The following is a 26,423-nucleotide window of genomic DNA, read 5'->3' on the forward strand; positions in this document are numbered from 1 at the left end:
ATTGTAATATATAATGAAATAATAATACAACTCACCATAATGCAGAATCAGTGGGAGCCCTGTGCTTGTTTTCCTGCAACTAGATGGTCCCATGTGGGGGCGAGGGGAGACAGTGACACGCAAAGTGTGTTTTTTATGTCCAGTCTACCGCATATGCTTTTTTGGTTGGTTTCATAGTAGAAAACCCTGCTTCGCAAAGATACGATGTTGGAAAAGGAAGCAGGCTTTTCAGTGCTTTTGTGGCAATCTCAGGATATTCTGTCCTTACTTTAATCCAGAAAGTATGGGAATTTGAAGTTGTCTGAAACATACTTTTAAACACCTAAAAGGGTCTGGTGTTTTGGGATGCTTCCAAGCAGGGGTACATCAGTGACATATCTTGCCTGCCTCTCCCCCTCCTTGCTGTTTATCCTTTGGAGTGCCTGAGGTAGACTGCCCCTGCCTGTGAGGCTCTGCCAAGCCCAGCGAGACCCTGGGTCGCTCTGGAATGCATCTATTTCTTCACAGGGCTGACTGACAGGAGCATCCTGCCCCCTCTAACCCCATTATGCTTTCGCTTTAAACCCCTCTTATGAGCCGTGTGGGTGTGTGAAAGCACTGGTATTGGTGCTAAGGGAGAGAGGAGGGTAGAAGACAGAAACAGATCAGGTGTCACTGATGCTCCAAAGCCATGGGTTCTGTGATTGTGTCTATCCCTCTCACCTGTGGCCTTCCTCTCCTCCTACTGCCCTGGATGTGCCCCCAAAGCCGATTGCTATCCCAGAGAGAGAGGCAGGGATGGCAAGGACAAGGCACAGCCAAGGGGAGCTGGCAGGGGCCAGCCTGGGTCCCCAAAAGGGGGCTGAGCTGGCCTGGCCTTTACTGGTGTGTGTCTGGAGATGCGCCTTGAGATGTGAGGACATCCTGTAGCCCTTCAGGCAGCAGCAGAGGTGCTTTCTGGGGCCCAAAGAGTGGTGAGGCCGGCAGGGCCCTTGGGGTCGTGGCCAAGGCGGATGGGGGCTCTAGCAGCGTCGTCATTTCCTCTTCCTCCATCTCTGTCCTTAGAGGGTGGGAGGATCAGGGCCCTGGTGGCGATGGACACAAGGCACTCGGGGGCCAGATAGTCAAGACCAGACATGCCACCTGGAGTGCACAGGAGTGGCTGAGATCTGTGCCTCTCCCTGCAGCTGTGCACCCCCGAGGGTGCACCTGTCCTTGATGGATGGATGGAGAAGCTAGGTGGACATGTGTGGATTTCCCACCAGGAGATTGTGATTGGGCTTACCCACAGCCTCCTGGTTTGCCATCCTGCTTCAATGTGGAAGAGGGAGAGGAAGGCAAAGCAATGCCGGCACCACCACCCTGTTCTCTGCCCAGCTCAGGCGCGATTCTCACCCTCCCAGCTGGCCAGGGCCCACCTCCCCAGGGCACATTGGAAGATGGGATGGTGGGGAAAGGGAGGAGAGCCGGGCAAAAGGCACCCCTGCAAGCCTTTTGGGTGGATAGGAACCCATGCATGAGCTTTATGCTGACAGAGGACACAGTAGGTGCCTCTGAGAGGAGGAAACATCTACAGCAATGGATAGCAGCAGCAGGAGGGGAGCAGGAAGCAAAGCTCCTCCTCTTCTCAGATCAGCAGTGGTATTAGAACCTAATAGGAGTGCACTGACAGGAGGTGGAGCTTTGTTTGCCGCTCACCACCTGCTTGCCACTCATCTGTCATGGCGGCCCAGTCCTTCCAAGGACATGGACTGCGGCCCAGGGGTTGGTGTATCATACTGGTGTATTTGGAATCTGCCCTGTTTCCTAGATAGAATAAGCTTGTTACTTGTTATTACACTTGTAAGTTCAAGTATAAAAAGTTAACACATGCAACAGTGACTCAGCTTGTGGGTTGCTGGCAGATTAAAATTCTTTCCTGTTTAACTGAGATGGTATGTAGCCAATGTTCTGCCTCCCTTTTTGGGTGTGTATGTGTGTGACCTTTCCAAAACAATAAAACTAAACTGTGAGTGCATAAAACATAAAATGCAACATTATCGTATCAAAATTCAACATTATCATATTGAAAAGGTTATTGTAAATAAGACTTTACTTCAGTTGCTGGATAGCTGTTCAGGAAACTGTTGTAAAACTGTTGTTAAACAAGTCTTGTTTTGAGGCAATTGTATTTGGCTTTACATCACAGTATCTTTCTAATAATGAACCAACTAGCTTCTAACAGAATTAGAAAGGATGTTTTCTAAGCTCCCCTGCAGATAGTGAAAAGCACGTATTATAGCTAGCAGAGTCTGTTGGACCCAGGGCTCCCCTGTACCTGCAATTTTTATCTTGATGGGGCCTGTATGAGTAAGAGCCAAGTTGAAATCTTCTCTCATTCCTCAACATGCTGAAGATTCAAGATGACAGTCTCTCTCTCTCTCTCTCCCTCCCTCTCTCTCTCTCTCTCTCTCTCTCTCTCTCACACACACACACACACACACACACACACACACACACGTGCGTGCGTGCGCGCGCACACACACACAAAATATTTCAATGGCTCTGCAGGTTTCCTTCTAAGATAATTAAGAATCCATTTCCTTGTTTGCCCAGGAGTGTTGGGAAAGAGGCTAACCGGAAGACAGGAAGGAGGTTGGAAACTTCTCCCAGGAGACAGTTTAGCTTAGGTGAGTGGGCCTCCTGCTGTCTCACCAACCAGTCCAGCTCAGTCTTAACAACAACAATGCTGCTCTGGAAATAAGCTGTCTCAGGCTACTGGGAAACCAGGCAAAATGCTAGTGGTTTACCTATATAATAGTGTTTGGTTTCCTCTACTGGCCAGTCTGATAATTACATCTTGGAAATCCATATTTGTAGGTATTTTTAATATTTTCAGACTTGGATAAGCAAATCAGTGGATATTGATCTAGTGGATACGGGGGGGGCTGCTGTACATGCAGTTTTGATAAGACTATGTAGAAGGTTTCAGTTTTATTGGAGTTCCTTTGTTCAGTTAAAATTTCTGCCCCTCTTGTCTGACAAGCAATCTAATTTGTTTGCTGGTAGCTGAAACAGTTTTAGACATATTAGTAAATACTAGTTAAAGTGAGCAGCAGATTGACTGGGTTAGCCATCAAAATTGGATAGCTATCAAACCTGGTGTAATGCAAATGCTAGAATTTGGGGGGGCGAGTTGCTAGAAGTTACTAAGTCAACATAAACATTATTGGTTGTATGCAGAATCTGACAACTTGATAAGCAACAGATAATATGCATATGGATCTTGTAACTTGCAGTAATTCACTGCCAAAAATTATGCTATTTACATTATACAGTGGTGCCTCGCTTAACGAGTGCCTCACTCAACGATGAATTCGCATAACGATGGCCTTTGCTGGAAATTTTGCCGCCTCACCTAACGATGTTTCCTATGGGGGATTTTCGCATAACGATGTTTGGGACCTTGCTTCACTTAACGATGACAGTTTTAGGTCCCCTGTTTCGCTTAACGTTTTTTTTGACAGCCCTGTTTTCGATATTTTAAAAATATTCTAAAATATTTAAAAAATGTTTAAAATGCTTGGAATCATTAGTGCACCTAATAAAACCTTTATTAAAGTAATTTGGCTTCGTTCTGAGGCTTTTTGAATTTTTGGTGATTTTTTTTCACCATTGAAATGTATTCAATAGGCTCCTATTGGAACGGATTAACCGGTTTTCAGTGCATTCCTATGGGAAACGGTGTTTCGCTTGACGATGTTTTCACATAACGATGTTTTTAATGGAACCAATTAACATTGTTATGCGAGGCACCACTGTACTTGATGGCGTAACTAATAGGATTTTGGCCATTAATTTCATAGACAAGTGTGATTAGAAATGTTGTCAGACATCCTCAACGTGGTCCCCTCAACATTTTCTGGCCCAGAAGTCCCATAATTCTGCAGCACTGGCCATCTTTGTTGCACCTGATTGTAATTGTAGGTCATCAAATTGGGGAAGGCTGTTATATGCGTAGACATTTCATTCTTTCTTCTAATTAAACAATTTGTTAAACTGTTTGTAGAAGGCTTGCAGAATTATCTTTGTGCTTCCATTTTGCAAGCGTTATGCGTGAAATATGTATCTGTCCAACCTATCTAGTTGTCCCAACAAAAAAGAAAAGCTGAAATGAAGGTTAGAGATGGGATTTTCAGCTTCCCCACCCACTAGAATTTTGGTAGCCAAAATTCCAAGTTCTCACAAAAGTTTCGAGATAGACACCTGTTCCTTGCCAAGGTTTCCTCTGCAGCTATGGTCTTTAAGTATGTAGGAAGACATGGGTGGAGTGTTCTAAGCTCTATGTGTGCTACAAATCATGGGGGGGGGGGGGAACAGGTGTTTTTTTTTGAAAGGTATCTCTACAGAGCTTAGTGAACAGAGAGACTAGTGTCCCCTGATGCTTTGCGTGCTTTGTGTTGGTGGAGGGAGAGAAATTAATTCAAGTTACATTTTATGAAATAACCTGGTTTGTGCATTGCAAACTAATGTGTATCCTGGAACTCAGTTACCTTTTGGTTTTCATAATTAAAAATATTGTGATAAAGTATTTACATCAGAAATGATTACAAAACCATGTATGTTAGAGAAAGGTGCATACAGGTTTGTGTGTTTGTGTGTGCAGACTTCTGACAAAAATTGTGGAAAAGGGACAGACTAAACTTGTACTTCAAAAAATTCCAAAAATATGAAATATAAGAAATATTCATACATTCCTTAGTATTTTAGGTGATGGCTCTTTCTTTTTGGAAATGGAATATACATTTATAAGCAAGTTTAAATCAATGAGCTTTAAACTGCAATGGGGTAGGTATTTGCTATGTATGTAAGCAGTCAGGAAAAGACCTCTTAAACCTAAGAAGTCGCAATACTAGAGGTGCCTTTTAAGTCAATTCTTTTGCTGTGTTGGTTTGGGTCACTTATTTGGTTGAAGGACATCCTGCTATACATAGTAAAGTTTAACCTGTCTTTGTTGCTTTTTATAGCTTACTTGTATAGTATCTGCCAGATTTGTGGATCATGCTGATTAGACGTTGATTTTATGCTTCAGGTCATTGTGTTTCAGATGCTGGACTTCACTGACTCCTGTATCTGTACTGTATTTACAGTATGTCAAAATGTTGAACGGCCAAAGATTTTAACAAGGGAGAAACTGGGTCCTCCCCCCAGTGGCTGATCAAATTTCTACAAATTACAGTAACTAGGGCATTGGCTGGAACTCAATTACTAACACTAGTTCCAAACTCTGAGGGGAGATTTGGATGTTCTTCTTGAACTGCATGCAGCCTTGTGTACTGCATAGTAAACCACCTCTGAAGCCGCAAGGACTTTCAGAAGCAGTTTGTTTTCTAGTATACAAGCTTTGCTATTTAAATAGTAGTAGTCAGTCTCACTAGGCATGCACGTCTAAGTATGTAGGCAAACCTGAAGTAGCTCTTTGGACTCTGAACAAATATCTGTTATGAGTTCCACTGTTTCAAATAGGATACCTTTGAACTCTTGCTACTCATGCTTAGCCTGTCTGTCCATTGTTTCCAGCTATTTTCAGATTTGGTCTGCACTTACAAATTCCTCACATAAGCATGTTATAATTAGGTAAACCTGTGGTTATACAAGTTTAAGAACAACATTTGCGTAGGGCAGTCAGTCTGTCATTTAACTGCTAAACTGCTTCATTTCCTGCAAAGACTTAACAGAAATTTTGAACAGAGAAGAGAATGCTGTTGTATGTTGTATTAGCAGATTTACTGCTTGTCTACTGTAATTCACACTGAATGTAAATCAGTGAAAAAATGTGGTAGCCTAGATAAGAAATAATTACTGGAGTTACTGACATTGGCCAGAGATATGATCTGGCAAAGCTCTTCTTTCATTTATGTTCTGGGGTGGGAATTATTTTTATTTTCATATTTTTCAGAAGAATAAACATAGTCACTGTCTTAATATATTGGAAATTTCAGCTACTGCACTTGGTGTTTACTGTGAAGTTTCATTGGATACTAGTGGGTTGTAACAAACTTTCAATGTGAGGTTCCAGGATATTTTCAATATGAGATTCTTCCCCCTAACGTTCTATCCTTGCCAGCTTCTTGTACTACTCTTTGCTTATACCTCTAATGAATGCAGGGGAATGTTTGGAAGATGATGCATTGGGCTGAGGTTGTTGGGGATGAGCTTTAGATCAGAGGTCCTCAACCTTTTTTGTAATGCGGACTGGCAGAGCCTCTGAGGGAGGTGGGGTGGCTCCTTGTGCTTGCGCTCTCTGACGCACGTGCGAAGTGGTTGGGGAGCACATGCGCCATATGTGCACACGTGCATTCCCCCACTGCTTCGCACATGCGCAGGAGTGCCTGCCCACCCGTGCCCCCAACCCACCCCACTGAAGTCTTTCATACTGATTGCCTACAAGTCCTTTCAGGAGGTTTTTGACCTGACATGGGGCATTTGAAGGCAGGGTTTCCTGTCCGAGGGCTAAGCAAAAAAGGAGCAGCAGAAGCGACGCCTTCTCGGCCATGAAGCCCCAGTGGCTCTGGCTGGTGGCATGGCGTGCCCGTCGGGCAGATGCTTACTTCCCGGAGGAGCGCTGGGTGCCCGAGTCATGTTCCCCCACCACTTGGCACGTGCACAGGAGTGCCTGCCCACCTGCATGCCCACCCCACCCCTGCGTGTGGGCACATGCTTGAATGGGTGAGGGACCGCATGCCAGCGCCGGTGGCGGAAGACTGGGTATCTGAGCATGGCCGGGGTGCTCCCTCCGGCAGCTTGCCTCCCGACGGGCTCCAACGAGGCTGGGTCGGGGCTCCTCGCCGCTCACCGCGGTGGGAAATTCAAATGGTGGAGGGCAGGGAAGAGTGCCAAGGACCAACACGGCTGCCCCAGCGAGCAGCTGCTGGTGCTGGTGGCAGCGGCGGCGGCGGCGGCAGCAGCCTGCTGAGGGTGGCGGGGAGCGCCAACCCGGCCTTGTTGGAGCCCGCCAGGGGGTGAGCAGCCGGAGGGAGCCCCCCGGCCATGCTTGGACTCCTAGGCTGCCAATGCTGCTGCCGGCCCTGCCGGTCATGAAGACAGACCTCCCACCCACCCTCACCCACTCCCCTCCCCACAGCTACTTTGCGCCTGGGGGTACAGGCATGAAGGTGTGAGGGAGCGCTCACGCCGGTGCTGGCATAGCGTGTGTGCGCAAAGCAGCTGTGGGGAGGGGAGTGCGTGCGATGGGGCGGGAGGTCTGTCTCCGCGGCCCGGTCCATGGACCAGGGGTTGATGATCTCTGCTTTAGATGGTTTAGAATAGGTAAAATGTGATTCTGCGGACCAGCACCCAGCTTTATTTTCAAAAGGCCTGCTATAATAACTGTCATAAGTTAAAATGTGTTTGGGTGTTTGTATACCTCACTGAATTGGGTACCTGGTTGTGGAACCAGAGATTGGGAGTTCGATTTCCCACTTTGCCTCTGAAGAGAAAAACCAGCCTGTGTAGCCGCCTAGAGTGGACGAGTCGCCCAGATAGGCGGGGTGTAAATCAAATAAATAAATAGCCTTGGGCAAGCTGCACTGTCTCAAGAACACTCCCAGAAGAGGGAATAGTAAACCACTTCTGAGTACTTTCTATGTAGAAACTCCCAAAAAGGACTGACTTGATGGCATGCTATTATTATTTTATATTGTTCACAAAACTAAGGACTTCATTCTGAAATGTGTTTTGTAAGTAGAATCCCAATGAAATTAGTTGGACTTTGCTAGAGTGCCAGTTTCTTCATAAACTTGCATTTTGTGTAATCTGATGCTTTTATGTATGTAGTCCACAAATGCTGTATTATGGATGTTTGGAGCTGAACACTTAAGTATGTTCACCGTTAATTGGTCCCTATAAGTATTTTCTGACATCAGCACACTTTTTTAAAATTGCAGTGTGCGCTTACAAAAATCTAGAATTAAAACAGGTTCACACTCAAGTACCAGTGAATTTTACTTTGACAACTTAGGTTGCACATGTACACATACGGATAGTGCTTGTTTCATATATAAAAGACAGCTTGGGGTTTTTAAGGCTTACAGTATATCACAGAACTGAGTACAGTGGTGCCTCGCTTAACGAGTGCACCGTATAGCGATGTTTCCGTATAGCGATCCCTTTTTCGGGATCGCTATATGGAAACATACCCGATCTTCGCAATGGGGAAAACCCGCATTGCGAAGATCGGGTATTGCGGCGGCCATTTTGGAGCCGCCGAACAGCTGATCGGCGGTTCCAAAATGGCCGCCGGAAGCCCGGAAATGGCTGCCGGCAGCCGTTTTCGCGCCCTGCCCTCGCTTAGCGAAGGCGCGAAAATGGCTGCCAGCACCTGGAATCCTCGCTGAACGGGTAAGTAACGAAGGTATTGGAACGCATTAAACAAAGTTTAATGCGTTCCAATACCTTTCCCCTACCCGTTTAGCGATGATTCCGTATAGCGAGGGTTAATCCGGAACGGATTAACCTCGCTATACGGGGCACCACTGTACACTTAGGGCTGTACTCAATTTTGTTGCCAGCAGTTTAGACATTAATGGCTGTGTGTTGCGTTATTTTGAGGGGACAGCACATTTACACTGTTATACAAGATGTAGACCCAATGCTTTACATTGTAGCCAAGTGTCATTTCTTCAGTGTTGTCACATGAAAAATATACTAAAATATTTATGAAATGTGAGATGGTGTACTCACTTCTGTGATATACTGTATCTTTTAAAGATAAATATGTCCTTTCTTATAGGTGGATTTGGGTTATTGTGCTTCTCACAGTGTGTTGCTGCTATGCCTTGGTAATGAAGTGGAAGTAGTTCAGTAAAGGGGTCCAGTGCACAACAGGTTCTGCAGCAGTGCTTGTTGGAGAGGCTTTGAAATTCTTGCTTGTCTGCTGAAAATTCATTGTGGAATCCTGTGCAGGTGGATTGCTTTTATTGTAATTGAATCTAATGTATAAACGACTGTACAAAAACCCATAGCCATCATTTTAGTTTGCATGGGTGACAGAATAATAATCTGAAAACACAGTTTGAACTGTGAAAATGTTATAATTGTTGAGTTGAATTGGAAAAGTATTTCAGGCACCTACGGAATGGAATTTTGAGGAGTGAATCTCAAATTCTTGGTATACTTGATATGAGTAAGTAGTTTAGCAGTAGAAGCAGAGGCTGGATTGATGAAAAGCTGGCATTTTAAGAAATCGCTTGTTTTTTGTAAAGGGACTTATTTGTGGAGGGCTCAAAATGTATTTTGGATTTCTGGGTATTGGCACCAAGATACTGGACACTTATGGTGACCATAGGTTGTTCTAACAGCCTAGACACTGGAGCAGGAGACCAAATTCCTAAGATACCAGTTGGCTCTTCTTCTCTGCCATTCAATGTTTTCCCTTTAGGCCAATGACTGTACAACAGGGTGTCAGAAGCTGCTGAAAATATCCTGGATTCTCATATTGAAATGTAGTTTATGGGAAAAATGTTCCGACTGTGGTTAATTTTATCATCATTTGAAAAAGATGACAGAAGCGCTAAGTATTTTTCTACTTTCATGCATTGTCATTTAGAAATGTGAAAGAGTTGTTTAATAAACCTCCTACCCAGAGATGTGCAAAATAGTGCAAGAAATGGCTTTGTAATCTGTAACATTGTTGTAAAGTTGTTGGACAACCTTCAGTGTGCTCTTTACTCAGTGGGCCTATCATCCATTTTTATGAGTGGTGAGGGCCTTAGAGCTACTATCTACAGTTGTGTTCAAAATTATTCAACCCCCAATGCTGTAAAGGGGTTTAGGGACTATAGTGTACATTTGGAATTGTATTCAGAATGAAATCCTACAAGGACGTTTTAAAGAACCAAATGCAACTAAAATAACATCAATTGTTTATGTAATACAGTAGTAAATGTTTCTTTTGTGGTTTCTTCATTGCCACAAATTATTCAACCCCTTAAAGACTACCACTGTGAAGAAGAGAGGTTCATTCAGGTGTTTTCGAACAGGTATTGAAAACACCTGTGGATGTCACCGAGCACCAATCAAGCATAATCACCAATTAGGCAGCTTTAAAAGGACTGTGATACTCAGCTCCTTCTAGACATTTACTGGTGTGGTTACAAACATGGTGAAGTCAAGAGAATGGTCCAGGAAGACAAGAGAAGAGGTGATTTGTCTTCACAGGAAGGGCAATGGCTATAAGAAGATTGCAAAGAAGTTAAACATACCAAGAGACACCATAGGAAGCATCATTCGCAGATTCAAGACAAAGGGCACTGTTGAAATGCTACCTGGTCGTGGAAGAAAGAAGATGCTGACTTCGACTGCTGTGCGCTACCTGAAGCGTAGAGTGATGAAAAGTCCCCGTGTGACTGCTGAGGAACTGAAAAAAGATTTGTCAGATGTGGGTATAGAAGTTTCAGCTCAGACAATAAGGCGCACACTGCGTAATGAAGGTCTCCATGCCAGAACCCCCAGGCGCACCCCCTTGCTGTCTCCCAAGAATAAGAAGAGTCGACTGCAGTATGCCAAAAGTCATGTGGGCAAACCACAAAAGTTGTGGGATAGTGTTCTGTGGACTGATGAAACAAAATTAGAACTGTTTGGGCCCATGGATCAACGCTATGTTTGGAGGAGGAAGAACAAGGCATATGACGAAAAGAACACCTTGCCTACTGTGAAGCATGGCGGAGGGTCAATAATGCTTTGGGGCTGTTTTGCTTCTGCAGGTACAGGGAAGCTTCAGCGTGTACAAGGTACCATGAATTCTCTTCAGTACCAGGAGATATTGGATGAAAATGTGATGCAGTCCGTCACACACCTGAGGCTTGGGAGACGTTGGACCTTTCAACAGGACAATGATCCCAAGCATACCTCCAAGTCCACTAGAGCATGGTTGCAGAGGAAAGGCTGGAACATTTTGGAGTGGCCATCGCAATCACCAGACTTAAATCCGATTGAGAACCTCTGGTGGGACTTAAAGAAAGCAGTTGCAGTGCGCAAGCCTAAGAATTTGACTGAACTGGAGGCTTTTGCCCATGAAGAATGGGCGAAGATACCCGTAGATCGCTGCAAGACACTTGTGTCAAGCTATGCTTCACATTTAAAAGCTGTTATAACTGTAAAAGGATGTTGTACTAAGTACTAAGATTGAATGTCACTTGGGGGTTGAATAAAAACTAATAATGATGTGAGCACAGAAAAGACATTTGTGGTTATTTCATTATAAACTTAAGGTTATATTTCTCTGACCTACAAGTGCCTCTTTCATGTAAATGTAAGCAAGAAGATTGAATGATCAAAATCAATGTCAAAATGGCCAAAACATTCAATTTCAGTGGGGGTTGAATAATTTTGAACACAACTGTAAATGCTCCTTTTCTATCCATTGCCCTGAACCAGCCTATATCAGATTCAGTAGAGTGGAGTGGAATTGTTTCAATTTAATTTTGTCCTGCTTTATTGATTGATTGATTGATTGATTGATTGATTGATTGATTGATTGATTGATATGCCGCCCAGCTAGCCTAGGGCCATTCTGGGAGGTCCACAGCATAATCAGACAGTGATAGTATTACAAAAATAAAATAAAATCAACATATAAACATAATAAAATAAACAGTAATTTAACAGGTACATATTTAAGCATTGAATATTAAAAAGGCGGTAAGATTGATTTAGTAGCTGAAATTTTTAAAGGATTTTAAAATTCCATTTTTAAATTCCATTGATGGAAATGCTTCTCTAAACAACCATGTTTTAAAAAGATTTTGAGGGCTATCAATGAAGTTATCTCTCTCTCTATGCACATTCACTTTCTCTTTGTTCTTTTATGTTTATGTGCACAGTTCTGAGGACATATAGAAACTTGGATGAATGCATTAGTCATAAATGGAATGTGTAGATTTGGGTAGGGCGGGAAGTGGATTGGTATATCTGGAACTTTTTGGAACTTTCTATTTGAGATTTGATATTCGTATTCAAAAATCAGCTTTCCCCGTCATTACACTGTAATCTTATAACTACAGAGCTAGAAGGGCCCCTATGGATCAAGTCCAGCCCCTGTCAAGGAGGCACAGTGAACTCCCACCTTCTGGCTCTGCATCCAGATACAGTAGTGAAACCACTGAACTATCAGTATGTTGAACTGTTGCTTGTGTGGCATTGTATTCAATGTTATAAATGTAATAAAGATGAAAATCTCTTGTAGGTGAAGCATGCAACCAACCAGATTGTGATGAATTGTGCTGATATCGACATTATTACAGCTTCCTATGCACCAGAAGGAGATGAAGGTAAGAGGACATCTTTATACCACTTTATGTTAAGTCATCAGACATAATATTGGTCAGATTGTTAATAAATTTTATTTGCAGTAAATGTTTCCTGGTTGGTTTGACGTGAGATAACTTGGATGATGTCTAAAACATGGTATAGAGCAGAGTAAGGAAAAACTTCTTGAAATACCTTTTCCAAGCCTTACTGTAGAAGATACTTTGATAAGATTAGATTATTGAAAATCTGGAGTTTAGTGACAAGAATACATAGCTTAACCTGGTTCCTCAAGAAAAGATGTTGGGATAAGGAGACAGTCAGAACTATTACTGTAATATTCTGGACTACTGAGTACTTTGTATCAGGCCTATAAATGTGTGATATTGCAAGTTAACCATTCCTTGAAGTGTGATATAATTTACTACCTAACTAGCATGGAAATAATTTTTCCTGCCTCTATAAAATTGGAAGCATAGTGGAGGCTTCTGTGTGTGACCACACTTACTGTATTGCCTTTTTTTTGTGTGCATGGAGATTTGTTTTCAGTGGAAGTCCAGATGACCTAGAGGTTGCTTTTTTGCAGTTTACTAATTATTTCCTGAATTCAAATTTGACAGTAATCTTTCTTCCGGAAAGTGTAGGTTTGGTTACTTGAATGATCTGCAGTTGTTTTGTCATATTATGGCAGTATTTTGTAATGCAGCTAGCTGCTCTCCTGGTGGCAAACTGGTGTATTGTGAAATTAAGAATATAGTCTGGATGATGGAGAGCATTTCTGGTGACAGTGCCATATATCTGGAGCCCTCTGAGAGATTTACTGTAGTTAAAGCCAACTGAAAATTGGTTGTGAAAATACACATTGTAGGGTGCTGTGCATACTTGGTTCTACTATATGTTATGGAGTTGTAGACTAACAGGGCACCATAAAGACAGAAGCATCTGAAATGTGGCTATATCACAGAAGTGTCTGAACTAAGTGGAAAGCTCACATTAAAATATAGTTCTTAGTCTTTGAAGTGCCACAATTTTTTGTCTTCTTTATTTTTTCATTTTGTTTTGTTCTTGCCTGACAGAATATTAAGACTTTCTTGAATAGAGAAGGTACCAATAAAGAAGTGCAAATGGAATTAATAATGACCAAGAAATCAGAAAACTGTTCAAAGTTATGGGAATCTTCTTAAATTCTCTTAAAACGTGCAACAGAAGCCCAGGTAATTATGGTCAGGATTAGCCAGAAGTCTCCCTTTACAGTTGCACCTCTCTTCCAAAGCCAGCACTTTAGAAATAACATTCAAGACACTTGTCTTAAAAGAGAGAGATAAATTATATTGCTCACTATTAGCAGGTCCAGAAGTTACCAGAAGAAAAAAGAAGGTTAAAAGTAGCAAGAGATAGATTTCCAGCCCCACAAGGTTGGGAAATCTCCATGTCAGTGCTGAGAAGTCTTAATCTGTATCCTTCCATGAGGACATTTTGTGAAAAGTTTGGATTACAAAACAAAGGAAAACATGTGGAGTAAGAGGCGGAAAGACAAATGGGATTTCTTCTTTCTACTGGGAGAGTAGCATGCAAGCAAAGTGATCTTGAAGATTTTTCAGCAAAGGCTTTTATATGGAGAGAGAAATGCCTCATGTTCAAGCTGGATTCCAAAAAGTTACTTAGGCACTTGAAATTGTTGTGCAAATGTCCAGTCGCTACTGGAGCGCACCAAAGAATTTTGGAATAAGATCAGTCTGTGGTTTATAAACTACAGCAAAGCCTTTAACTGTGTGGATCATAAGGAGTTATAGATTGTCCTGAAAAAAATGGGAGTTCCTCAGTGTTTAATTGTCCTGATACATAACCTGTATTGTAGACAAGAAGCTACCGTAAGAACAGAATATGGAGGAAAAGAATAGTTTCCAATACACAAGGGTGTCAGACAAGGGTGCATTTTATCTCCCTGTTTATTCAATCTATATGCAGAACATATGGTATGGAAATCTGGCTTAAATTCAGATGAAGGAGGAGTGAAAACTGATGTGTGAAACATAAATAATTTAAGATACACAGATTACACCATCTCACTGGCAGAAAGCTGCATTGACTTTAAACCAGGGGTCCCCAACTCCTTGTCCATGGCCCGGTACTGGGCTGTGGCGTTGGCAGGACCGGGCTGTGGAGACAGATTTCTCTCCCCTCCTGCACGCACTCCCCCCCGGCTCGCCCACCTGCATGCACAGGTGCCCCGCCCACCCGTGTGTGCACGTGAGCACTCCCCGCCCATCTGCGCATGCACGCAAGCACTCCCCACCCACCCACAAGCATGGGGCCCCTCCGCTCCCCCAACTGGTCCGCAGTTTAGAAAAGGTTGAGGACCACTGCTTTAAACTACCTCTGATTAAAGTGAAAGAAAGTGCTAAAGCAGGACTGCAGCTGAACATGAAGATAAAAATCGTGGCTATAGAAGAACTTGACAACTTTAATGTTGACAAAGAAGAAATTGAAACAATTACAGAGTTTATATACCTTGGTTTAATCATTTATCCAAATGAATATGACAGCCAAGAAATAAGGAAAAGACTGAGATTCAGACAGCAGTGAAGGAATTAGAAAATGCCATCAAGTGTGAGGATGCATCAGTGGAGACAGAGACCACCCACAGTCTTGTATCCCTATCACCATGTACGGGTGAGAAAGCTGGATATTAAAGCTGAAAAGGGAAAAAGTATTCATTTGAAGTATGACGCTGGAAGAGAGTTTTCTGGATACCTTGGATTTGCAGAAAGACAAACAAGTGGGTCATAGAGCAAATCAAACGTGAACTATCTCTGTAGGCAAAAATGTTGAAACTGAGGCTGATATGCCTGTTTTGAGCACATCTTGAGGAGAAGGCAGAATTCTCTGGAAAAGACAATATGCTAGGACAAGTTGAAGGAAGCAGAAGATCAAATATGAGATAGATTGGCTTCATAAAGGTAACCACAGCCTTGAGTTTAAAAAAGCTGAGGAAGATTGTTGAAGACAGGACATTTTGGAGGGCACTTCTTTATTATAGAATCCCCATAAGCCAGAGATGACTTGAGGGCAGGTAACAACAACAAGAGCCAGAGGAATTTGCATGTTAAATTGTACCAATTGAAATGGAAATTGTCTAGCTTGTGAAATCTTTTAACAGGAGCTAACTTTCTGTTTGTAGGAAGTTCTTTTTGTAAAGGAGGATTTACACAGGCCAAGACCAGAGGTGGATTTCCTTGCCTGTTTTTAGAAGGGCCCTGAGAACCTGTATCTAGCAGCAGTCAAGCCAACACTCCCCACTCATTTTTCTCAATTTGGAGACAGCTTTTGGGGTTGAGGACTTCTCTGTGTGTAGGATAGTAGCTTAGGAACAGAAAAAAAAACATGCTGGTGTTTATGCACTAAAATTGCCAAGTGTAAGACAAAAAGGGGAATTACTGTTTTGTATAGTGCATCCTCTGATTGGGATTCATTGTTGTAGAATACTGTTATGACTAATTATTGTAAATGACTTTTAAAGATTAGTGTGAATTTATTTTATTTCACTGGGACAAGGAAGGAACAGGAAAATAAGAAAGATAAGATGCCTTTGTTGTTGTTGCTCTTATTTCCTTCCCTGCCGAGTTTGCCCGACTAATGAAATTTGTAAGCAGGAGCAAGTTTCTGTGCACATACTTGTCAGAACAGAAGCCCATGGGCATAAATCTAACGTGCATTTGAGTACATGTGCTATTCATTCAAGTTTTTGTTTCTTTTAGTTCATCTTGCACATCTACATGTGGCTGTGCTTGGAGATACGCATTATATTGGGCATCTTTTCCTCCCCAAAACTCAACTAGTTGAGAGCTCACACCTCCGTGCTTCTCTGACTGTTTCCAGTGTACAGAGACAATATGCATGCACAGTCTCCTGTCTAACCTCTTTGTTAGTAAGCCCTGTGTCATTCTCATCTTAGTCTATATTAGAATCCTTGGTATGTGGAAACAGTGGTATTCTGTTTGGGCAGTAAAATTTAGCAGGAATAATGTAGTAATTGGACCATTGGTTTATCATATTTACTTATAGTGGAAACCAGGTTGTTGTTTGTTGAATTTTGGCTAATTGTCATGCCTAAATCTGTTTCTGCAAACAAATCATGATTTGTTTCCTGGTCACAAACCAGTGTTAGAACCCATAGGTTTCTTTCTGGCATATGAACTCTGGCTTCTTCAAGTCTAGCTTGTTACTTCAAAGTCCAGAACTGTGACATTTCCCTAGCTTGTCTCTTCGTTTGCTCACCCTGACAGGGTTGCTAATTATAAGGACTGAAGTGAACTACATGAGACGTGGGAGGCAATCTGTTCCAGAAACAACAAACTAGGATTGACATAATTTGTGTTCTAGCAGGATGTTTGAATGTGGTCAGCATGTAGTTTGCAGTGCTAGTTTGGGGTTGCTAGTTGTAGAATTTAATATAGAGTGAATAATTGCACTTATGTAAAGGCAATCTTATAAGAAAAACATCTTGTAGGATATTAGAGATCTAACATGTAATCCCTAAGCTGAACCTGACTGTAATTTATAAAACTTTCCAGTAGATGCATCATGTTCACCTCTCTGTGGAAATGTTTTATCATTTTATATATGCTTAATTCATGGCTTTTGTTGCAATAACAGACTATTCCCAGGAGGTTACATTCGCATACCCTGCCCTTTTCTTGATAGGGTCAAGAAATTTGGTTGTCTGAGAGGCTGCCAAAGCATGTTAGCTTTCAAAGTACAATTGAATGGATTTGTTAGTGTATTTACTGGGAAAATACCCTGTGGCACTTGGACAGATTTCGGAAGGAACACCCTTACTTAATTCTAGTAGTATGTAGAACACGAATGATCTTTTTAGAATTCGTACTAGCTGAAATCCTGTCACTTAGCAAAGTAAGTTGCAGTTAGAGTAGGCCTGTTTGAATCAATAGAATTAATGAAGGAATTGACTCACCAAATTCCCACTGATTTAGTGGGCTTACTCTTCTGCAACTTACTATGCTAAGCAACAGAATTTCAGCCTTTTTTTTACTGAGGCTAAGTGAGCTACTGTGTTGCTTGTCTGCCACTTTTTACAGTGTATGAGCAGTAGTCAATATGCATGCAAAATGGATTTAAAAGCAAGAGCTAGAGTTATTTCTGAGGGTCTAAACTAGACTTGTTTTTAGAACACCTGTGGCCAAATCTTACTTGTGGAGACCACATTACCTTTGAAAATAAACTTAATGATAAACATACAGTGGGGTCTTGACTTATTTATTTATTTGTTTGTTTATTTATTGGACTTGTATACCGCCCCATAGCGCTACAAGCACTCTCCGGGCGGTTTACAATTTTAATTATACAGGCTACACATTTCCTCCCCCCAGCAAGCTGGGTACTCATTTTACCGACCTCGGAAGGATGGAAGGCTGAGTCAACCTTGAGCCGGCTACCTGGGATTTGAACCCCAGGTGAGCACAGTTTTAGCTGCAGTACAGCGTTTTAACCACTGCGCCACGAGACTTGAGAACTTAATCCGTATTGGAAGGCGGTTCTCAAGTCAAAAAGTCTGTAAGTCAAGTCTCCATTGACCTACAGTGCATTGAAAACCGATTAATCCCATAACAGGCCGTTTTTGTTCCATTTTGTTTTTTTTCTGGTCTGTAAGTCAAATCTCAGTCTGCAAGTCAAACCTAAATTTTGCGGCCAGAGAAGTCTATAACTCAAAAAGTCTGTAAGTCAAGCTGTCTGTAAGTCAAGGGTCCACTGTATAATTAAACAAAGCATAATAAGTACAGCATTTCTTTTAGTTCAGCTTGGTGATCGGTTACCTATTGAGAATTATCCCCAGGTTGTCGATTCCTTTAAACATAACTTTTTAAAGATAATTCATATTTAAACACAGTATTACACTACAGTATGTGTTGTTACCACTGAGCTTACACCAGTCATTTCCCTTTTCAATAGTAAGTGAGTTTGAAGTGAATATGCAACATCTTACTGGTCTTCGCTTGAGATTTGTACGATTTGTCACAATTGTGTGTCTCCTCATCTGCCCAGTGATACAGCTTGTCAGTTTGCCAGAAATTATTGTGATGGGAAGAGAAATGGAGTGGAAAATGTTCCAACGATATTTTCTCAGGAAAATTTTCTACACCATGCGTTTCTGCATTTATCTGTAACTGTCCTTGCTCTTGTACTGCAGTTAGTCATGTTAGATGGACTGTAAATAGCAGTGGTTCCCAAACTTTTTCAAGTTGTGACCCCCTTTTATAATAACCAAGTAACTTGCAACCCCCCCCATACCTCACATTTGTATAAAGAGAAAATTTTAATGGGTTAAAGTCATCCCTTCTCAGAAGGTGAAGCCTCCCCCCCACCCGCAGGCACGTTTCTCGTACATACACATGTGCTCTGAAAGGTCAAGGAAGATATTAAACAAGGACTACAACACATATAAGGTGACCTATGTTTCTGGGATATGAATTTTTAAAGTTATTCTTCTCAGGCAAGCATTTCTAAACCCTAGTGTTCAATTGCCTGTGGAAGAACTGAAAAATACAGTAACGTATGACACCTATTCCTGTTCACAGTGAAGTTGTCTTCTGGTTGCTTCTTCACCAGACTTGCACAAGGCTGCATTTGCCCTCTTTTACTAACATTTTTTAAATTGCAAATGGAAGCAAAATTGAAACTAAGACTGTGATGACTATTAGTTTCATTTTCCTAATTGAATTACTTCATTTCTTCTCTTGAACTAAGGAAGGTATAATTACTTGTGCAACATCTGTGAGTCATTGAGTACTTGAGGTTACAGTACTTTGATTCCCAGTCATAATGCCAAAAACCAAGGAGGATGTCCGTGCCATCACAGATGCAGGTAGTAAGGATGAAATGTGATAAGTTGTCTAGCCTTGCAGACCCACATCCATCCTTTAGCAGAATGTTCAACTAGTTGTTGTGGTTCTAAAAATACTGTGTTTCATAAACAATTATTTTTTGTTAAATATAAAGAAACTACATGCTGTTGTCATTTTTTCCTAATATTCTGGTAAAATAACTGACATAAAACCCTGAATGTGTTTGAATATGATATGTAAGCTATGTTGTGTGGTTTACTTAATTTTCTCCAAACAAATATTTCAGTTCAGATGTTACATAACTGTTGGTGAAATTGTTATATTTATACTGCTCATAAAATTGACATAGATTACATTTTAGTGCCTTCTGTTTATTGAATATGAGATACTTTGTATGCTTATTGAAAGAGAATTCATATTGGAGAGCGAAATTAACTCAAACAAGCATGCTAGATCAGGTAACGTTATTTAGAGCAAGGGTCCCCAACCCCTGGTCCGCAGCTGGTCCGTGGGCTTCCTTCAACTGAGCCATGGACACGGATCTCCACCCCCACCTGCCCACATGGGTGTGTGTGTGTTGCGCTCGCAGGTGGGCATGTCGTGCTCGCAAGTGGGCGTGTTGCGCTTTCGCAGCTCATTGGCTGGCAGGCGGGCCAGCGGTGCCTCCTACTGGCCGCTTTGTTCTCTCAGATGGAACATTTGTTCCCCCTTGTTGGCCCCGTCTCTTTAGCCCTGGCAGTGGCAGCAAACAAGCAGCAGCAGGAAAGGAAAAGGAAAGGAAGAGAGAGGGAGGGAACAAGTGACAGACCATCAAGACCGACGGACAGACGGGTGTGAGCTCTCCACGACAGGCTATGAAAGGAAATGGGGAAGGGGAGTGCGTGTGAGAAGGCTGTTTTCTCTCGTCATCACCCCCTCCCACAGCACGTCTGGGCAGGGAGCAGAGGAGCGCCAGGCGGGAGGAAGGAGAAGCATGCGGCCAGGTTGCGAGCGGGGTCCCTCCTTTACCTCAGCCTCAGAGAGGACGAGGCGACAGTGGCGTCAGTGCTACCGGCGCCTGGAGAGGTGGCCTGACAAGGTGCTGAAGGTAAGGGCTCCACGTCGCCCCCTCCTTCCCTCCCAGCCTGGCACGTCGCCGGAGCACTTTGGAGCCCCTCGCCAGGTGACCTGCGAAGAGTGGTGGTGGTGGTGGGGGGAAGAGACCTAAAACCAGAAGCCCCAGTGGCTCCAAACCCCTGACCTGCAAGCTTTGCCACTTCGGAGGGAGAAGACTGCCGGGCAGGGAGAGGGCTCCCCTTCTGGACGTGTGGGTGCTTCGGGGGGCAGGTGGGACCAGCCCCTACGAGGCGGGGAGGGTCATTGGCGGAGTTGCTCCTTCAAGGACCAGGGAGACAACTCTGAAGCAAGGCGCTTCTGGGAGCCCCTGATGAAGAAGCCTTGCGCTCGCCAAATAGGTGCCGCCGCCACTGCTTCCACTTCCGGTTGTGCTGAAATTAGAAGCCAGGCAGATTTTGAGAGTGGATGGACATGTTGCGCTTGTGGGTGGGCGTGTTGCGCTTGTGTGCATGCGTGCGAGCATGACGCGCCCCTTCACGAGCGTGACACGCCCCTCCATGAGCGTGACACGCCCACCCACAAGCATGGGGGTGCTCCCGCCTCCCCAACTGGTCCATGCACGAAGCCCACACCCCCCAAATGGTCCACGATCCCAAAAAGGTTGGGGACCGCTGATTTAGAGCATTCTGAAAAATTTTCAGGTTTGGCTTTTTCTAGAGGTGGGAACTCGTGCAAACTGTATTCAAATAGCCAATATAGTTTAATCTCTGGAGTTGGCTATATTTTGCTAAATCTGTTCAATTAGCAACAGCTAAGACAAATCTACCCCTGAAAACATGCTGTCTGATCTTTCCCTAGATGTGCCAAACCAAAAGCACAAAGATGTGTAAAAAGAGAAATGAGAGTAAAACAGGGTACAGTACATTGTTGCTATAATATAACAACTACTGTACTGGGAGTTGGGTTGTTGGTCCTTCGTCTCCTTTGCAGAGTAACCATGTAGGCAAATAATGGGAGATTAATGTTCTCAAGGATAAATGAGTCGTGGTGAGCACTACATTTGGAGAAATGAGAAAAGAAGATAGAGATGATTCTTTTACACGGAGGCATTAAGATTTTTTTCTAAAGCAGATGAGTTACAACAACGGAGGAGCTGTCTGGACTAGTGGGGGTTATAGGACTTCTTTCATGTTACTGAATAAAGAAGCCACACAGATGTTTTAATCATTTTATAGTAGTAAGTTAAATGGTTCTTCCCACCTTGGTGAGTTTGTTCAGCACTTCAAAAAATGTAGTAGTGAAATTCCAGTGATTCTTACATGGATGCCATTTAAGAAGTGTATCATGCTACCTGGGAGAGGATTCATTATGGCATTTAGCAGAAGCTTTTAGTACTTGCAGACTTGCTAAATCCCAGGGTAATATCTGAGAATGCAGCATTAGAGTAAATGGTGTTCTGCAGAAAACCCACTCCTCCTTTTCTTTCCTTTAATTATTTTTACTCCTCCAGAATGCAGTTAATAATTATTTTGTGTATAAGTTACTGTACCTGTACTTCTGGCTTGAAAAAAATCTTAGGTATATAAAATATCAGTGCTAGAAACCTTAATGCAGGGGTGTCCAATCTTTCACCTTCCCTGGGCCACATTAGAAGATGAAAATTTGGTTTGGGCCGCACATTTGGTTTGGGCTGCATGGGGGGGGGGACAGCCCTAGCCATCCTCCACAGCCCCGCTCCAAGCGCGCTTACTGGCAGCTGCGATCTCAGACAGCAGAGGCTGCCAGCTTTGACTCGCGTGGCTTTATGGGGCCGGGAGGGGGTCCACCTATTGATGGGGACAGCACGATGCACTCACGCAGACCCCCTGGCCCCTCCCCTCCCCTCCCCTCCCACTCCTTCCTTCCCTCTCTCTCCCTCTACTGTTGTGACATGCCCCGGCCACATTTCGGGCAGCCCCAGCAGTGTAACTTGAAACTTTGGAATTTCTTTAAAAATAAAAAATTGCACTGGGCTGCATTACGAGCTGACCTGGGCCGCATGCGGCCCTTGGGCCGCAGGTTGGACAAGCCTGCCTTAATGCATAGGAACATTGAAATGCTGCTGATACAGTACTAATCAGCTAATCTAGGGAAGGAGTAGGGGGCCCTTTGTAGCCAAGAGCAGCTAGCTAGTTAGCTAGCTATTCATTCATTCATTCATTCATTCATTCATTTTTCCTTAGAAAATAACCCAAGGAGGCTTACAACATTAAAAGACAATGTTTAAGACAGAACAATGAGTATATAATGGTGGCACAACTTGTTAAGATGCAATATTTTTATTTATTTATTTATTCAGTCAGTCAGTCATTACATTTATGTCCTACCCATCTAGTGCCAGGGCACTACTCTGGGCAGCTAACAACAATTAAAATACCACAACCCAGTACCCAATACAAAGGCGTAAATAGAGAATCAAGTAACATTACGACTATTGAGAAGGAGATGCTCAGTAAAATAAACACTTTTGAAATCTGGACATGCAGAAGAATCCGTTGCATCCCATGGATTGATAGAATAAAGAAGGAAGAGAGACTTCATCAAATAGGAAAACAAAAAGAGATAGTTATTTGTTAAGTAATTATTTAATACATAGAATTTACTGCAATACATGTTTGAAGGAAAGATAAAGGGTAAATATGGAACAGGCAGAAGATAGATTTCTTGGATGAGTAACATCGGAAACTGGTGAGGGCAGGTGGTACCTTTATTTGACCACCAAAAATTGACAAACACATGACTTCTTTTTCGTTGGGAATGAAGCTGCACAGAAATGAGGCAAAACGCTTGTTTAGCTAAATTAACAGTATTACATTGTGGTTGGAAGGAGATGTCCTCAAATTGGAGTCTTAGTTGGGCCTGTTAGACTGGTTGTAGGTGGTGGGCTGTTCAGGTTATCTTCCATAGTTCATCAAAAAGAAAAAAAAGCCATGTATACAATTCAAAGGCAAAGGTGGGCAATACCTTTTTTATACCAGTAAAAAATTGCAAACAGAGACTCTGGCTTTCAATCCATGCATATCTTTAGCAAGCTGGACACTGCAGAGCTGTGCACAGTGCAGAAAAAACACAGACCCTCTAAAAATTATGGTTATATGTGCTGGCCAGACTTTTCTGCTTAAAGGAAATTTCAAATTAGAGACTGTAATTTCAGGTCAGAGGTGTAGGTTTCAGATTGCCCCTCTGGTGAATTGGAATGTCCCTCCCAAGCTTTTTAGAGAAAAGGAATTCCAGTCATTCAGCATCCTCCCTCATTTATTGCTCTATATTCAAGCACACAGTTTCTTCCTCACTGAAGATCTGTCTGGATGAAAAACTGGCTAATATTTATAATCTTTTAATGTTCTAATAAAGGTATTGCCCACCCTTTCCTTTGAATTGTGTGCACGGACCACAAGGCTTTTTCCCCCTTGTTTCTTTTTATCATAGTTGGGTGGGCCTTAACAAAAAAACATCAAATTTACACAGCATTAAATAGATGAAGATATGTCATGGTAGTAGCCTACTTCAGTGCATGATATGGCATTCAGAGAAAGAGATGCATACATTCTTCCTCCTTGCCCTCACTCCCACTTCCACAAGCTTTTATGAAGCAATATTTTTTTAAAAACCCTCAAACTTTGACTAGGGTGGACAAGCCAGTGCTCACCAGATTTTTTTTATTACACTTCCTACAATTGCTTGTTTTGGCCCTTACTAATTTTTAAGTAGGCATCCTTCAGTCTCGAGAAACTATGGTAACGTGCTCTGTATGGAGGTCATGGAACAGTGTCTTGTGTGGCTGAGAAGGCCAATTTGAGAGTGACAATCTCTTCCACATTGAAGACAGACGCAATCTGTCCCCTGTCCAGCTCCCTGGTTTTGCTTGTTTCGGGACTGCCTCTTTGCTTCGGCCTGCTGGACAAGTGTCTCTTCAAATTGGGAGAGGCCATGATGCACCGCCTGCCTCCAGGCTGAATGCTCAGACGTCAAGGTTTCCCATTGTTGAGGTCCATTCCTAAGACCTTCAGATCCCGCTTGCAGATGTCCTTGTAACGCAGCTGTGGTCTCCCTCTGGGGCAGCTTCCCTGCACTAATTCTCCATACAAGAGATCTGTTGGAATCCGACCATCAGCCATTCTCACAACGTGCCCAAGCCAACGTAGACGTCGCTGTTTCAATAATGTATACATGCTGAAAGTTCCAGCTCGTTCTAGGACTACTCTATTTGGAACTTTGTCCTGCCAGGTGATACCAAAAATGTGTCGGAGACAACGCATATGGAAGGTGTTCAACTTCCTCTCCTGCTGTGCACAAAAGGTCCAGGACTCACTGCAGTATAGGAGTGTGCTCAGGACACAGGCTCTATAGACCTGGATTTTGGTGTATGCAGTCAACTTCTTATTAAGACATACTCTCTTTGTCAGTCTAAAGAACATGGTACAGTGGGGTCTTGACTTAAGAACGGCTTGAGTTAAGAACGTTTTGACTTAAGAACCACTCTCATAGGAAAATATTGACTTGACTTACATACTTAGATTTGAGTTAAGAACTGAAAAAAACCACATGGGAGGCAGGGAAAGTGCAAATTTTGAACTTTCAGTTAACTGTTGGCCAGTGAAAAGGGTGCCTGTCTGCTTCCTCACTCCTCCCAGCGTTTAGAAAGTGGATTGGGAGACAGTCTTCAGACTGCCTGGTACTGTACTGCCTGGACTGTATTTTCCCTGCCTTCCCTGAACCTTTCTTGACCTAAGAAAAAAAAAGAAACAAAATATCCCCCCTCTAGTGGTTGATGGCGGAATAGCAGCTTCCCATTAGTTTCTATGGACGGAAAAGAGCAGATACGGATCAAATGGTTTTCAGTGCATTCCTATGGGAAATGCAGATTTGACCTGAGAACTTTTTGACTTGAGAACCGCCTTCCAATACGGATTAAGTTCTCAAGTCAAGACCCCACTTTAGCTGCTTTCCCAATGCATTTATCCAGCTCATCATCTAGGGAGAGAGTGTCAGAGATTGTTGAGCCAAGGTACACAAATTCATGAACAACCTCCAATTCTTGCATGGAGATAGTAATAGAGGGAGGTGGGTCCACGCCCTGGCACATGACTTGTGTTTTCTTCAGGCTGATAGTTAGTCCAAAGTCTTGGCAGGCCTTGCTAAAACGATTTATGAGTTGTTGGAGGTCTTCAGCAGAGCGGGCAACAGTGGCTGCATCATCGGCAAAGAGGAAGTCCCGCATGCATTTCATTTGGACTTTGGTCTTTGCTCTCAATCTAGTGAGATTAAAGAGCTTTCCATCTGATCTAGTCTGGAGATAGACACCTTCTGTTGCAGTTCCAAAGGCCTGCTTCAGCATGACAGCAAAGAAGATCCCAAACAGGGTCGGCGCGAGGACACAGCCTTGTTTTACTCCACTTCGGATGTCAAAGGAATCTGATGTTGAGCCATCAAAAACTACAGTGCCCTTCATTTCCTCATGAAAGGACCTGATGATATTAAGGAGTTGAGGTGGACATCCAATCTTGGGAAGTATTTTAAAAAGTCCGTCCCTGCTAACCAAGTCAAAGGCCTTTGTGAGATCTATGAAGGCCACAAAGAGTGGCTGTTGTTGTTCCCTGCATTTCTCCTGCAACTGTCTGAGGACAAATACCATGTCGGTGGTAGATCTATTAGCTCGAAATCCACACTGTGATTCTGGATAGACTCTGTCTGCAAGCACCTGGAGTCTCTTCAGCAGAACATGGGCCAGCAGCTTCCCTACAACGCTGAGAAGAGAGATATCACGGTAGTTATTGTAGTCGCCTCTGTCGCCTTTGTTCTTATACAGTGTGACGATGTTTGTGTCCTTCATGTCCTGTGGTACTCCACCTTCTCTCCAGCAAAGACAAAAGACTTCATACAGCTCAGTGGTGATCTCTTTACAGCACTTCAAAACTTCAATGGGGATGTTGTCCTTTCCAGGTGCCTTGCCAGAGGCAAGGGAATCCAAGGCCGCTTTTATTTCTGCTAAAGTTGGTTCACTGTCCAGCTCTTCCAAGACAGGCAGGCACTCAATGTTATTTAATGCAGTAATGCATTAATAGCCTTACTAATGGGAATTTGGTATTCCCAGTATGGTATAGTGGATAAAGTGATGGACTAGGACTCTGGAGACCAGTGTTTGAATCCCTGCGTAGCCATGGAAACCTAGTGGGGGAGTGGAACTGGTAAAGCCACTTC

General features: G+C 43.0%; 1 protein-coding gene across 1 annotated transcript in view; it reads left to right on the forward strand.

Annotated features, from left to right (window-relative positions):
• The window catches only part of NPEPPS (aminopeptidase puromycin sensitive), a 102,889-nt gene that overhangs the window by 7,772 nt on the left and 68,694 nt on the right, over positions 1 to 26,423 (forward strand). Inside the window, exon 2 of the mRNA XM_020785617.3 lies at positions 12,203 to 12,287. Within this exon, the coding sequence (XP_020641276.3) occupies positions 12,203 to 12,287 (85 nt within the window). The remainder of the gene's footprint in view (positions 1 to 12,202; positions 12,288 to 26,423) is intronic.

Source organism: Pogona vitticeps, chromosome 6 (genome assembly GCF_051106095.1).
Source record: "Pogona vitticeps strain Pit_001003342236 chromosome 6, PviZW2.1, whole genome shotgun sequence".
NCBI lineage: Eukaryota > Metazoa > Chordata > Lepidosauria > Squamata > Agamidae > Pogona > Pogona vitticeps.